Genomic DNA, 15,898 nt, shown 5'->3' with positions numbered 1-15,898 from the left:
ATTAAGTCAGATTGTCTGATCCTGTTAGAATAATATGATAGACCTAGAGCTAAAACAGTGAAAATATTAAAAATATCTTTGCAATATGAATAAATAAATGACATAATATATCAAATGTTTGCATATGTTGATAAATGCACATATGCAATAGATTAAGGTCAAACTTTGGCTAATCGTTCTAAAGAGTATCCTGAAAAAGGAGATATTATCAAAGCTATTCACTAAGGTCATGTTTTTACTATTTTCCATTAAAATCTTTTTTTTTTAGCTTAGGGTTTATTTGGCAAATATTTGTTAAAGTAGGCAAATATTTGTTAATTTGGTTTAAATGAGGTTTCAATTGACTATAGCAAAATCCATAATATGTTTGAATTTCACAAGCACACAGAAAATCAGAAGCTCCTACTTAAGGCAACAAATGAATATCTATCGGAACAGAACTATGGATAGAACTTTACTTTTCTAATCCCTGTTTCACATTTGCCCAAGTTCAGTCTTCAGGCTCAAGAGCAAATAGACACATATCTCACACTCCCTCCAAGAAGAATAGGGTCATTGGTTTATATGAATACATATTTACCCTTACAATATTGCTTAGGTAGGAGGGAGGCATAATTATACGTAATTATAGGATGAGAAACTGGGGTTCAAATAGAGAACACTGTCCAAAGTTAGTCAGCGAGTTGGCAGCAAAGGAGCAAAACTGTCCAGACATCTCACTGAAGGGTAGGACTCAGCCATCCCCTCGATGTTCATGGTGGATGGTCATCTGCCAATTCAATCTTTCAATTGTCCTACTGGTTTCAAAAGCCCCTGGAAGGAGAGGTCCCAGGATAGGTGGAGGTTACCCTAATAGCCACAGTACCTACATATGCCTAGGATATAATAATGATTGTGATGGGGGTAACTAACCCCACCCCTAGCAGTCCCCAAGATTGAACAGAACTAGGAAACTGTCTCTATGACAGCTGTAGAGAAACAAAGCTAGAACCCAAGAAAGAACAAAAGGGGGGAATACAAAAGGGGGAAGGAGAGAGGCAGAGGGGAAGGGGAAGAAGGAGGGAGGGAGAAAGGGAGAGGGGAGGGGGAGACTCAGGTCAGGGTGGCAGAGGAGGTGCCCTCACAGCTCTGCAGTGGACTGTGGAATTCGTTCTGGGATCTTGGTAAGTTTCAGGTTGGAACATTCCACCACGTTGGATTCACATCGGCATTTGTGAGGACAGACAGCATCACTGTTGCACTCACTGTTCAACTGGTAATCCTCTGTGCCTGGCTCGAGGGAAACAGTCATAAGAAATCAGGAAGGGGTGCTTGGTACAGGACCACCCTGTTCATAAAAGAGACTAAATCTAACCTGTCCCAGTTAGGCATGCAGAGACATCAAGACCTTTGTCCATGCCCTCCACCACACAAACCCTCCCAGGGCACACACAGGGATCTCTTTTCTCATCCACATTCCTCAGAGGTCCCTTACCTGGAAGGAAGTACTGCTCTTTTGCTGTAGAGAAAAAACAAACAAACAAACAAACAAACAAAGAACTGGCTGATTGTGTAGAGAACAGAGTGGGAATCTGTACCTGCACCTGCTCCAATCTAACAACTCACACAGAGATGACCCAGGGATAGAATTTGAAGGCCTAAAGTCATGGCTTTATAAGTTATAGAAAAGCTCTCATTTCCAAAGGCAAAATCCTACACTTGCCACCTATTATCTGTGTGACATTGAACAAGTTACTGAATCTCTCTAGGCCTCAATTCTCTTCTGCAAAATGGGAGAGTTGGACCAGATGGCCTTCTAAGGTCCCCTTCAGCACGAGATCCTCTGAAAACGAGGGGTTTGGGCAGGATCTCCATGGTGCAGCCCCGACATTCTGCGACCGATGCCAAAAGGTAGCATCCTATTTGTATTGTGTGTTCAGGCCGAGGAGCTAAAAAATAAGCTAGAGAAAAGATCCATAGTGGCAAAGGAAAGGTCAGGATGACATAGTAACAAAATATCTTAGATCCGAGAGAGATTTTAGAGGCCATCTAGTCAAACTCTCCCATTTTACAGATGAGAAAACAGAGGCTCAGAGAATCCAAGACCTGCCCAAGGTTACTCAGTTAGGAGGCTGCAGAGCCAGTACCAGAACCCAGGTCTCGACTCAGTTTGGTTTTCAATGCTTCCCATGCGAGAACCTGACATAGAGTTCAAGGGCTGTGACTCTCAGTCCCAAACACTGAGCCCCACTGTCCCAATCCACATGACACCTATATTGGTTTAAGTTGCAGAAAGCACTCCTACTGCTCGAAGGATTAGAGGACCTCTGATCTCACTGTCAGTGGGTTCTCAGTTCTCAGGTCTCCCAAGAGATCAAAAAGTCATTCGAAGAACTCTGATGGGCAGTCTGGTGACAAGGGCATGTGGGGTTGTTTCTATTAACTCTTGAGTCCTAAAACTTCCAAGACAATTCTGGGCTCCCATTTCTTCATCCCCGAGAAAGAAGGAGGCAGAAAGACAGTTACCTGAGCACCTGAATTTCTTGCTTTTGATCTGCCCAATGCGCTTGTTGGCTAGGCGGCGGGGGCTGGCACAGCGGGCTCCGCTCGTCTCGATGGGATTACTGCGTAAGAAGTCTGCCAACCACTTCAGGTTGCAGTCACAGATGAATGGATTTTGAGCCAGGTGTCTTTCCAAAGTGAAGACAAATAGAGAATAGAGAAAAAAGGATAAAAGCCTTCATCTAGGCTGGTCCCCCTCTCCAAACATTTTTCCCTACTCTTCCCTTAAAGCCTAGTTAGCCATGAAGGTGAGGGAAGGGATTGGAAGAGAAGCAAAACACTGGGCAGGAGATGGTGCTGGCAGGAGGACATTGCTCAACCATGGGTACAGGGCAGGGGAACTGATGGGAATGAAAGGGTAGTTGGTGGTCAAGAGGGCTAACGAGGCAGGGTTGGGGGTGTTATGGAGAGTGGTGGGAAGAGGTGAGGAGCTGACAGAGAGGGATGAGGGGCTGTGGGTCAAGATGACAGGGAAAGGAGGGGAGTGGTGAGGGAGCTGATGTGGAAGGAGGTGGGACATGAGCTGGAAAAGAACGGCAGGGGCATGTTATACGGAGTGATGGGGAAATGTGAGGAGGATGCTGATTGGAAAGGGTGAGATGACGCAAGTTTGGGCTAAAGATCACAAGGAAAGGGGCCACTGGAGTGTGTTTCACAGGAAGAGGAGTGTAGGTTCAGTCACCTATGGGTGCCTTCAACCTTGGGACTTGTAGCTGCAGCCCAAGGAATGCTAGGAGGTGAAGGGATGAAGAGGAAGGAGCTGAGGAATGGGATGCTCCCTCAGCCTCTAGCAACACACTCCCTCCCTCTGGCTTCCGTACATTTAAAATTCCAGGCAATTGCTTCTCTTTCACTTGGCTCCCTGGGATCTTCGGGCCTGTCAAAAGCCTTCATGCTTATAAGGAGCCAGAATGAACAGAGGCTTCAGCCTCATAATCAACCAATCCATTGTGATGGCCCTGTTGGGAATCCCTGACCTGGAGATGATTTTCACAGAATTGCCAGCTTTAAAAAGGTCATCTTGTCCATCTTCCCAGCCTCAGGCAGGGCTATGCCCAAAGCACAGGACAGAGATGTATACCGTATCACTTTCTGCCATTCTCCTGTCTACAAGGCAGATACTACAGATGCTCAACAGGAAATCCTTATTCTTTATGTTTCCTGGATTTGCCAAGGACCACCCATGGCCTTTCACTTGGCCCCCCAAGTGGCCAGCAGAATATATTTCTAAAACAACTAGATGAGACTCAGAATTTGTGGTCAGTGATTAGGGAACTCACGGCTGTCCTCTGTGTAAATCTAACTGGTCCTTCTGGGGATTAACCCCATTATAGCCCCAAGAGTTCTCTGCTTCATTGACTGAGCTCACCTCTCCAAACCAAGACCAGATCTGAAGAACAACTTATAACATCACCTATGAACTTACTCCAGTGTTAATTCCTCTGACTGAAAATCCAAAGCAGCACTTTTTCCCCCTGTTGCCTGGTATACAACTAATAACACAGTCATTCAAATTTATATTGCAATTAAAGGTTTGCAAAAGCACTTTCCTCACAACAGCCCTGTGAGGTAGGCAGTTCAAGTATCATCATCTCCATTTTATGGATGAAGAAATTAAGCCTTAAAGGGGTTAAATGACTTACCCATGATCACATAGTTCCTAATTGTCAGCCTGCCCCATCAGGCTACACTCCTCTGGACTTTTCCATCATGCCCCAGAAACCTCCCAATCCTGGAAGATCCCTTCAGCCCTGGCACTTACACCTCAGAAGCACCAGCTGCCCCTGGGGTCCTGCCCTCTGATGGGGGGACTCCTCCTAGATTCTCCACTTAACAAGGGTGACCAGGCCAGCCATTTCTTCATTCCCCAGCTGGCTGTTCTTTGGACATCTTGCAGGGGCACCTTCTCTCCCCGCTTTTTTCAGCTTTCTTTCATGTGTTGCATTCCCCATGCTTGTCACCTAGTAAGCACTTTAACAAATGCTTGTCGACTGACTGACTGACTGACTAACCCAGGACTTTGTGCTCAAAGACCAGGGCCCTTGCCACTCTACCATGCTGCCTACCCAATGTCGCAGGTCATCTCATCAGGTTTGCCAGGTCTTACACAGCTCAGGCTAAAACCCAAGTCTCAAGCACCTAACATTTAGGTGAAAGTCTTTTAATGCTGTCTGTGTTACTCAGATCTCCCTTTCATCATAGATTTAGAACCAGAATCAATGAACAGTTTGTAGATTTAGAACTGGAAGGGGCCTTAAAGGTCTTTTAGTCAATCCCCCTCATTTTACACGTGGGGAAATAGACTCAGAGAGGTTAAGTTACTCATCAATGTGCACACAGCTAGTATGCTCAGAGCCTGGATTCAAACCCAGGCCCTCTAACAGCAAATGCAGCACCTTTCTACTGTACCACAGTACCTCTCACTCAACACGTGAATTTTGCAAATGAGGAAACTGAGTTCCTGCAAAAAGATTTGACTGATAAAGATTGATTTTTTTCTTAGAGTTAATTAGCTCTACCCAACTTGGGGTTTGAACCCAGGTCCTTGGACTTCCAATCTGGTATTCTTTTCATTAGATTGCATTGCTTCTTTTTAAACCAATATAAGTTGGTTTTTTTTTAATCCATTTTCAGCTGCTGACCTTTGCCAAGAAGATATGTCTGCAAACTCTCTACAGGGCAGATTTTACATCTATCTGAAAATTCATCAGATTGGAGGGGCTGGTAAGTGAACTCTCTCTAGCCTCCATTGTGATATTCCTGCTTATGCTTAAATGCACCAACCCCTGAATAGCCTTCTTCCATCAGTTTGGGCCTGTCTTAGAAGAAATCACTGTATATTTCTGCTGAAATCTGTCTACTCTGTATTTTAAAATGTTCTGGGGTTGAAGGGAAGGATATTCACTTTAAGTTTCCTGGATCTGTGGCAAAAGCAGGATGTAAAATTTCACAACTGTGATTAAAAAGAATGGTTAATGGATAACTTTAAATACTGCATGCAAATAACCATTTCATGCAAGACCTAGCTTCAAAGGGCAGAAAATCAGCACAAGAAAAGATGATGTGGAAAAAACATTTCTTCTCTTGCTTTGAAAACCTCCACTAATGTCTGATTCTTGTGCTTCTTCCTGGATTTGAAATGACTTTGGGTTCTCAAAAGTTATATCTGCAGAGAATTAGCTCTGACAGGTCCTAGCCAGAGGCCTAATGACAGACCATGTATGTCTACTGGTCAAGTACTAGCTTAGCTAAATTCAGAGACTTACTTGGCAGCAAGTAGATAACTTTTACTATTACTATTACTATTATTATTATTATTATTATTATTATTATTATTATTATCATTGGCTACAACAATTCTTGAAGGCCAAATACTAAGTTACTAAGGTATTGGAATCTTTATCAATAGGGAGAGTGTCCATACTAATAAAATTACAGATCCTTGGAATTATCTTTTCTGTTCCTAATTATGGAAAGGAAAGTCAGCAAAAAACTGATCAAAATTCATGGAAAGTCAACCTCAGGTTTTGTGTGTATTGGCAGAAAGCTGTCCTAGATAAGGATCTTTCACTGGGGCCATTAGGGCTACCTTAAAGGAGGACTTCAGGCCATCGAAATGACAAAGTTAACTGAGCATCTTCAAGTTAAAAGAGAGCCCATTGGAGCTGAACTTTCTTGGTGCTGAGAACCTGACAGATTTAAGCTAATCAATGGCTCTTAAACAGAGCTGGTAAAGAAAGTGTTTGTGTTTCTTTAAATTTCATTCTAATTTGCATATACCTCATCACATATACAGTAATTAATAAAAATTTAAATTAATTAATTAAATTAATAAAAATCATTAGATATAAGTGATAGCTAGAGAGATTCTTCCACAAAAGTTCTATTCCAAGATAAAAAGGTATGATCCTGGTGAAAGCTTGTATTTGGGGACCAAGGACTAGCCTAAGTAGCAAGAAGCTAATCACCAGCAAACTGGCCTCTAAGTGATAAATTCTTCTGCCACAATGAGCCATGAAACAAAGAAAAAAGACATAATGCACCCCTGCTTCTGCAGTGACCATGACAAAGCAGCAAAAAAAGGGCAGATGGTGCACAGAACACTTTTTATGGCATCTTCAAAAATTAAACCATTGAGACTCTAAATGTGAAATCTTTGTCCAGTGACCACCAACTGAACCATATCCATATTGACATTCTTGGCATCAATTAAACTAAATATCCTAAGGAAGTTACAGCAGAATGGAAAGGTCACTTCAGGTTCTTCTCAAAGAGGCTAAAAGAGGAGCTTGTAAAGTTTCATTGAGCATCCAAGAGTAAGAAACACCATTCACGGAACACTTGGTCATGAGATGGCAATGCTAACCATGAGCATAAGCAAACAGATTACCAGGAAGAGAACTGCAGCTTATGAACCAAGATTTATTGCAAAGAAAAAGTTGGGAAATTCCATAAAACATCTGACAAATCCTCCAAACCATGTCAACACAGGCCTTGATACTCAGTGACTTCACTGTGAAAATGGGAACAAGGCAAGATGATGAAAAATAATAAACAAAAGTGGGCAAAGGCTTACAGATTATTCAGAAATCTCATGCCTGTATATCATGAATACTTACTTTAAGGAGAGAGTTTGAAGGACATGACAAACATAGTAAGAAATTAGCTAGACCTTAGTAGACAAGAAATGAATCATCTTATGTTAGACTATTAGCTGGTTAGTGCAAAAGGCAAGTTCAACACCAAATCGGAAGAACAAAGATTAAAAAAATGAAAGAAACTACACTCAATTGTAATATTTCCAATCAATCATTAATAAGTATTTATTAAATGTCTATTATGTGCTAGATACTATTCTAGGCTCTGGGGACACAAAAACAAAAAACTAGACAATTCCTTCCCTCAAGAAACTTCTAATCTAAGAAGACAGCATGTACACACATAAGTATATATAAGCTATATAAAATGAATACATAAATACAAGAAAATTTTGAGGGGAGGGTACTAGTAGCAGGGGAATCAAGAAAGGCCTCCTGTAGAAGATAATGTTTGAGCTGAGCTTTATAAGAAACTAGGGATTCTATAGGACAAAGGTGAGGAGGAAGTGCATTCCAGACATAGGGGACAGCCTCCAACCCAACCTGTTTAAACTAGCTATTGACCAGAAAAAGGGAATAAAAATAACGTATATTTGTGTGATGCTTTAAAATTTGCAAAGTGTTTTCTTCTGCAAAATGGATAAAAAGTAAAGACATTGACTCTGATGATGATCATTTCTTAGACAAGTGTGACCAATGTAAGACAGCTGGCACAAAGATAATGCCAAATGAGCCCAGAAACTGTCTCAGTCAGAAAGCCTTGATCCTCTCACCACACAGACAGACATGGCAACCGAAGGTGACACTGGTTTGGAACACAAGTTCCTTTGCAAAACGTTTCAGAAAAGGACTGGAGATCACAAGCAGTATCAGCTCATGAAAACAGCCACAAGCAACAGAAGGGACAATAAGTTTGCATAAAGCTTAACATGAAACATGGCTGATATAGAAATATGCTTTGTATGACCTCACATATATAAGGGGTATTGTATTGCTTGTCTTCTCAAAGCATGGGGGAGGACCTGGAGTTAGGGAGAGAATTTGGAACTGAAAAACTTCAATTAACTCATTAAATTCTGGATGGAAAATAAATAAATGAAGCATTTTTAAAAAAAAAATAAAGCTTAGCATGAGAACGAAGCCAGAATCATCCTAAAAGTATAATCTTCAATTGCAAGACATGGCACGGGACCACCCAGCCTGGCGTGCCCACATTAAAGAAGATGCTGTGCTCTCTGAGTAAAGCAGAACTACAGTACCTCAAAAGAAACATGAGATGCACAAATTTAGAGACATCTCCACTCCAAATGTTCATATAGACTGTTTGTACCTGACCAAGCTCATATCGGTCTGAGCAGCCAGTCAGACACACTACACCTTGACCCCGACTTAGTGATGTCAATTTGGTCCTCTTTGACAACAAAGGACAACAACCAAGCAGCCGGCCAAAAGCATCTGTAGATGAAACTGGAAGTGGGACCAAAAACTGATAATAGAACAAGTGTGTCAGTATTTCTTTTGGGACCAATCCTCATCACTGATGATGAGAATCACCTCATTTGGACTCTGAACACCTAAGTACCTACTGTGCCCCATGAAGAATGAAATAGAACATGAAAACAGCATTTAAAAAGATGAAGTTCGGAAGAGCAGCTAGACCACATCAAACACATAGAGAAGAAATCTGTATTGGAGGTGACATAATTTTAAAAGCACTTCCGAGACTGATTTTCAAAATATTTCAAGAGATGGAAAAGATCCCAGACAGCATCATCATCCCCAAAAGATGAACAAGAAGACATCAGCCCACATGCCAACCTTCTTGTCCTTATACACATTTTGATGAGAGCAGACTAGGCACATGTCAGGGATATATCCTTGATGAAAATATGAGAAGAAAAGAGGCAGAGTTTCACAGAAAGTTTCCTCCAACCAATCATATCTTCATTAGTCACACAATTTTCTGACTAGTAGAGTGAATGTGAAGTATCACTGAGTTCACTATTTGTTGATTTCCTGAAAGCACTTGACTAACATTTGAGGGAGAAGAGGGGAGTGACTAGGATGGGTCAATGAAAGCCCACTCCTCGTGAGCATATGAAGCGTGCTCTACTTAACACAACCCCTATGTGAACTTGAGCATGTATAAGCAGTATTTCTAATAAGTCTACCACATGAAGGAGAGGAGCCTTTTGTTGGCTGCCAAGCCAGAACCAGGAGTGCATTCATTTAAAAAATGTACTGTTATCTTTTGTTGTTATCACATTGCCCGCATTTCTCTCAGTATATCTCACTTCCTACCCCTCCTAAGGAGCTGTCTCATATAACAAAGGACCAGGTGTGCATTCAAAAGGCACTGTCCAGTGAAGGGTTTACTCTTTCTTGCCCAGTTGTGTTTGAGTGAGAGAGACATGCCTTAAGCTTCTGGAGAGAAAGAGAGGTTTCAGGACCTCCCCACCCAGTGCCAACATATGGCGAAGAAAAATAAATCTCTAATTTTTTCCCATTTCAACTTACAGACCCTCTAAAATCTATCCATGGACTCTTGGGTGTCTGTGAACCTCAAAATAAGAATCTCTGCTTTAAATGGATTTGTTTCACAGAATTACAGAATTTCAGAGCTAGATGGGACTCCAGTAGTCAACTAGTCTAACCTATACTTCAATAAGAAACCCGTCTACAATATCCCCAACAAGTCATCATCTAGCCTTTACTTCAAGACTTTCAGACGCAGTATCTTGTGCAGGTATGACTTGACAAAGAAAAGATGGGTGATGGAAACACAGCCCCCAGAAAGACAAGGACTATATCACTTTTCCTATTTGCATTCTGAGCAACTAGCAGATACCAAACAAAATCTGCTGAATTGTCTATCACGTTTCCCAATTAAGCAAGCTCCATAAAATCTATGCATTGCCCCAACACCAAATAGTATCACAAGAACTAGAAAGGAGGCACAGACTTGGCAGGCACTGAGCAAACTCTTATTCAATTCTTCTCCAACTATATATCATCAACCGCAAACCAATCACACAGGTGGTTCACTCCCTAATGAGTAGATAGAAATTGATCCTGCAACCAGGAAGCCACAAGGGATAGAAACTGAGCCTGAAACCAAGAAGCCACCCTCAGTTCCTTCCCTCTCCATGCACTTTCCTGGTAGGGGCCACTTACAGGGTCTGGATGGCTCGCAGAGAGGTGAAAGTCCCCTTGGCCAGGCTCTGGATCTTGTTGTCGTACAGTGAGAGCAGGGATAGGTTCTGGAGATCTTGGAAGGCATCAGCTCGGATGCAGTTGATCTTGTTGGCGTTGAGAAGGCTATGGAATGAAGAACAGAAGTAGCGAGGAAGGCAAGAAATAAAGGCTACAATGTACTTGGAATGGTCTGGATTTTCATTGCCTACAAAGAGGGCCCCACAAAGTCATTATCTCCTATGCACTGATCACCCAATGAAGAATGTGTCTGCCTCTCAGTTGTGAAGGGTCCCATAGCCACACATCGGAGCTTAAATCATAATGTGGTTGCAAGATGTGTGACCACAACACATTGGTTCGCCAAAACTCATCCTGATCCTTCCAGTTGCTACTGTGTTCTCCACCTTCCAGAAATTGTTTTGTATTTGTCTGTGTTCATATTCCTTCTTTCATGACCCTTTCCACTCCCCAAGAGGACACACGCTCCTTTAAGACAAGGAGAGTTTCTTTTTTGTCTCTGTCTCCCCAGTTCCTAGCATAGAACCTGTCATTTAAATAGACATTTAAGGAATGAAAAAATCGATGGATAGATTGGAAAACACTGAAAAGTACTACACTCAAGCACTTGATGGGTCTTTCCCACATTCTCAAAGTTCAATTTGGGCAACTTGAACAACTGAGGTAAGGAAATTGGATCAATGACCTGCCTGAGCCCTGGGGAGGATCCATGACTGTATCCCCACATAGTCACCAGAATTTATCTAAGTCATAAGCATCAAGGTAACATTATAAGATATGCATGTGGCTATTCCCAGACACAGCTACATAAAGAAGTCTGATTTCACAATCTTCATTGTCCTGGCGTCCATTTGTTAGCTCTGAGTCTGCTTTTCACCTGTCCCCAGTCATACCCTATCTCCACCTCCTTCTACATAAAGCACTCCAAGGTCTGTGAGACTCCACGGTCTCTTGTCATCCTTTTGGGTTGATGGATATGGCCTCACCTAACTTAACTGTGACCAGATAGGAAAAAATGAAACCTCTTCCTCCCATCCTTCTCATTGTGACTGAAAATGCTTAGGAGCATGAGGTTAGCCCTGGGAACATTTTCTGAAAGGTCTGTCATGCCCCTAAATAAGTTCACTCCCCTTCCCTCCGGGACAGATATTCATAAGCTGATGGTCCTTACAGCAATTGTAGGGTGTAGAGACCGCCAAACACCCCCCTGGGCAGATCTGTGATCTTGTTTCCATAAAGAACACTGGGGAGAAAAAGCAGAAACAGTAAGTTAGATAGGGACTCTCCCCTCACCTGGCTCTGTCTACTTAATCCTATACTAGAAACATGGAATTAGAGGCAGATTCTGAAAAGGAGTTAGGAAGAGGCATATATCATGCTTTAGCTTAAACTCTATTCTCACTAAAGACTGTGGACAGCCAACCACTGGATTTTGAAGGTGTGTAGCTCTCAATGACAATCTATGTGGATTAAGGTGAAAACCTCTGCAATGTAGGTTAGGCAAATTCAAATTGTTCCAGAACGCTGGAAGCAGCATTCTTAACATTCCTCCTTTTTCATCACCCTCCCAATACTCCCTGATGGACTCAGTTCTCCACTGAGCGACATGGAGAACTGGGCTGGGCCTAGAGATATGTGCAGCAATTCTGTACCACCTTGGGAGAGCCGACCGTCAATCTTCGGCATAAGCATTTATACCCCAGAATCAGCAAACATTACAAATCAGATATGTTGGTTTGTGGATCTCCAGGCTTAAGGCAGTAATGAAGGAAATGTTAATGATGCAAAACAAACTTAAAAATGTGTCACAGTTCTCAAAGATCTGGCTGTTAAACGTTTACCAGTATCCCCTGGCTGGGTCCCTTGGTGTCAATGGGCTCAGAGCTGAGCTCATTCTCATCAGGCCTGAGGCACTTGCCCCCACTCTGTCCCTGGCAAACCTAGCTCTGCTTTTGTCTCCAACCCCTACTCCACATGTGACCTGGGTTCTAGGTGAGACCCCAGGGGCTGGTCCTATTCAGGAACCCCGCTTGGTTCTGGGTGCAGCGCCAAGACCTTCAGACCCCATCGACTACTCACAGAGAGTTCAAGGAACGAAGACCCTGGAATGCGTCCGGGGCGATCTCAGAAATCTGGTTGTTACTCAGGTCTCTGGAAACCAGACAGAAGGGAGAGAAGTCAGCAACTTCACCGATCACAGCCATGTTTTCCACTTCCTAGATATGCCCTTTTAAGCAAGTAAAAGTATCGAGGCAGCTAGGTGGTTCAGTGGATAGAGCACCGGCCCTGGAGTCAGGAAGACCTGAGTTCAAATCCGGCCTCAGACACATAACACTTACTAGCTGTGTGACCCTGGGCAGGTCACTTAACCCCATTGCCTACCCCCCCAAAAAAAAAGAAAGTAAAAGTATCTTAGATTTGTTTTATCATTTCATCTCATTAATAGTTTATTGGATATAAAATGGGGCAGGTGTGGTCTTCTCTCTTTTATTGATGAGGAAAATGATGTAAGGATCATAAAACCATAGAGTAAGGGCCAGAATGGTCTTGGAGGTCCAACCATCTCCTTTTACAGAGGAGGATACTGCGGTCCAGAAAGGGTGAGCGTCACATAGGCAGTAAATGGCAGAGACAGAATCTGAACCCAGGTCCTCTGACGCTAGATATAATGCTCTTTCCACTACACCACACTTCCTCCTTAAGTTTAAAGCATTGACTTACCAAGAATTATATAATAATCAACGATGCTAAGAAGAGAATCCAGAAATCTCATGGACTGCTAGAACTGAAAGGGCTCTTATAAGTTATTTGACCAAATTCTCTCATTTCCCAGATGTGGAAACTGAGTCACAGGAAGGCTAAGCAACTTTCCTGTAGTCATACAGTGAGTGAGCATCTGAACTGGGGTCTGAGCCAAGTCAAGTCCATTTTCCTTTACACCACTCCGGCTCTCACTATAACAGTCCTTATTCTTTGACCATCTCCATCACAATAGTCTATATGCTTTCTTTAGCCATAAGTCTTGACCTGACATTGTCCAGGATCAGAGGGAAGTTTCTGTCCATTGAGAGTCAGTGAGGCTCAGCCCCAAACCACTGCAATGAAGGTAGAGGTGGTAGTGTTTGAGAAATAGACATTATAAAGCCAGATGGACAGCTCTGTGCTCACTTCCAGATTTTGCAGACCTTCCTGTCCATCCCTCCTACCTCCCCATGTAAATGCAGAAGTGACAGGATGAGTCACAGGCAGGTCCAGAAGTACACTAGTTGACTAAATACACTTACATCCTCCTCAACTTTCTGTAGGGAGAGAAGGCTCCAGGGGGTATTGATTTGATGCCATTGAGCTCCAGACGGCTGCAGAGAGAAAAACAAATAGGGAAATTAAGGACTGATTCCACAGTCTACAGGAAACCCTTGAGCTGAGTACCTATGAGAACACCAGCTACCAATTAATTCCCTGCCAGAAGGCAGCTTCTTCCAGCAGCCTGGCATCATCTTCACCCACCTGGGGAATCCACCCAGCATGATAAGCTGTTCTCATCCAAAAGGATGAGGCTGATGACTTCCAGTGAATGGCTGGCCCAAAGGCCAATGTCCCCATTCTAACTCTCTGGGGAAGCAGTGGGGAGCAGGGCTGATATTGCTTCAACTTACAACTAATTAAAGTTGCATATGTTATCAAAAGGAAAATCCTTGCTGAGGCCAGAAGGCATTTCTGGTTGAGCTGAAAAGTTTCCAGACGAGAAAATGTAATAACATTCCTTTTTCTGTCCACCACCTTTTAGCCCCAAGCTCCCAACTCCTCTATTGCCAGCGAGTGCAAGCTGGGGGTCCAGAAATCCAATCAGGAGGCAGCTCCTGCCTTCACAGGATCAGAAGACCCTATATCTAGAGCTAGAAGAGGCTCTCTAGTTCAACCCTTTCTTTTTACAGTTGAGGAAACTGAGGCTCCCAGGGTGACACTATTATCTGAGGTAGGATTTAAACTCATATCTTCCTGACTGTAAATCCAGAGTTCTATCCATGACCCCTTTCGCCCCTGCTGCTTCCTCTTCCCCAGGTAGGAATAGGAATTCTGAAGGTTGAGCTTACAGCAGCCCAGCCTGAATCCCACCTACAAAGGACAGAATGAACTTGTTCTAATAGACTCCAAGAGACAGCCAGGTGGGTCCTGCCTGAAGGAGGAAAGTAGCCCAGGCATTACTGATGACAGGTCTTTTCCAGGGTTGGGCTCGGGTGCCCTGCACAATGAAAGCTCCATACTTGTTGCTGTGGTGGGTTTGGGTTTTTTTGCCTTTTTTTTTTTAATGAGGCAACTGGGTTAAGTGACTTGCCCAGGGTCCCACAGCTAGTAAGTGTTATGTGTCTGAGGCCGGATTTGAACTCGGGTCCTCCCACTCCACAGCCAGTACTCTATCCACTGTGCCACCTAGCTGCCCCCATACTTGTATCAAGGCTCAAACGGAGCATATCCCCTGACATTTCTCTTTGATACTTCCCAAGGCCCCTTGCTCTGCATCCTCCCCTCCATCTACTTGTCTATCTGATGAGTTAAAGGAGGTAAGAAATTGCACAAACTACAATTTTCCGTAATTAAACCCTAATCTCTTTTCATTTGGGGGGCAGGGTCTATGACTTCTTCAGTAAAGGAAGCTCCCATTCAGAAACTGTTTGGAGGCAGATGTGTTTTGAGCCTTTACCATGAGCACCATCTTCTCAAGACTGCTAAGAAAGGCTATTATCCTAGCAGGAACTAACAACAACTAACATTTATTTGGCCCTTTAAAGTTGGCAAAGCTTTTTATGCCCTCTGTCTCATTTGGACCTCACAACCACCCATGAGTTTGGTTTTGTGTGTGTGTGTGTGTGTGTGTGTGTGTGTGTGTGTGTGTGTTCAGAGCTATGATTTTTTTAAAATATAGAGAACTATCAAGGAAATTCAGAAAAACCTGTCTACCAACGCAGATCAGCCCATGTCCTGTGACTTAGTCTTATAGAATTGCCTGGAACATTGGATGGCAAGTGATTTACCCAAGGTCACACTGCCGGGACTTGTGTCCAGGGCATCCTGACTTTAGACTGCCCTCTTATCCACTATGCCAACTCAGTAAATTCTCTTTCCAAGGATGTCTCAAAGCTTCCATTTTATTCCATCTGGATGTACTCATTTCCTAGAGGCAAGCAGTGCCCTCCTCATTTACAGATGAAGAACCTTAAAGCAGACACTGGAGGTTAGCAGTGTTGCATCCTATTCACATCCTAGAAAGGGAACTCAATAGTCCTGATTCTTTGCTAAGTGCTCAGAACACACCTTCTAGAGAAAAAAAACCAAGTTACAAGACACTTTCTTAGAGCCTCTCCTTCAGCCCCAATATCCAGTCTGGACAAAGGGCCCCAGACCCCCACAGTGTTATAGTCTTCCCCAATTCACCCGAGCAGAGGAGGCAGGTCCATCTGAAAACACTTCATTCTAGGTGATTGCTGCCCCAGATGATCTGAAGAGGGGCCCCAAGCCAAGCCGGGCCACAGCCCACCCCCCTCCCT

At 43.2% G+C, this 15,898-nt stretch overlaps 1 protein-coding gene across 2 annotated transcripts in view; it reads right to left on the bottom strand.

Annotated features, from left to right (window-relative positions):
* SLIT1 (slit guidance ligand 1) overlaps positions 1 to 15,898 on the bottom strand; it is a 241,731-nt gene that overhangs the window by 50,163 nt on the left and 175,670 nt on the right. For both annotated transcript variants that reach the window (XM_020997034.2, XM_020997035.2), the window contains exons 10-16: positions 13,637 to 13,708; positions 12,432 to 12,503; positions 11,524 to 11,595; positions 10,314 to 10,457; positions 2,506 to 2,669; positions 1,475 to 1,498; positions 1,125 to 1,269 (exon numbers count right to left, since the gene is read on the bottom strand). In XM_020997034.2, coding sequence (XP_020852693.1) covers positions 1,125 to 1,269; positions 1,475 to 1,498; positions 2,506 to 2,669; positions 10,314 to 10,457; positions 11,524 to 11,595; positions 12,432 to 12,503; positions 13,637 to 13,708 — 693 coding nt within the window. The remainder of the gene's footprint in view (positions 1 to 1,124; positions 1,270 to 1,474; positions 1,499 to 2,505; positions 2,670 to 10,313; positions 10,458 to 11,523; positions 11,596 to 12,431; positions 12,504 to 13,636; positions 13,709 to 15,898) is intronic.

Source organism: Phascolarctos cinereus, unplaced genomic scaffold (genome assembly GCF_003287225.1).
Source record: "Phascolarctos cinereus isolate Bilbo 61053 unplaced genomic scaffold, phaCin_HiC Scaffold_3;HRSCAF=262, whole genome shotgun sequence".
Taxonomy (NCBI): Eukaryota; Metazoa; Chordata; class Mammalia; order Diprotodontia; family Phascolarctidae; genus Phascolarctos; species Phascolarctos cinereus.
The sequence above is the reverse complement of the archived record's forward strand: the minus strand, read 5'-3'. Positions and strand labels throughout refer to the sequence as shown.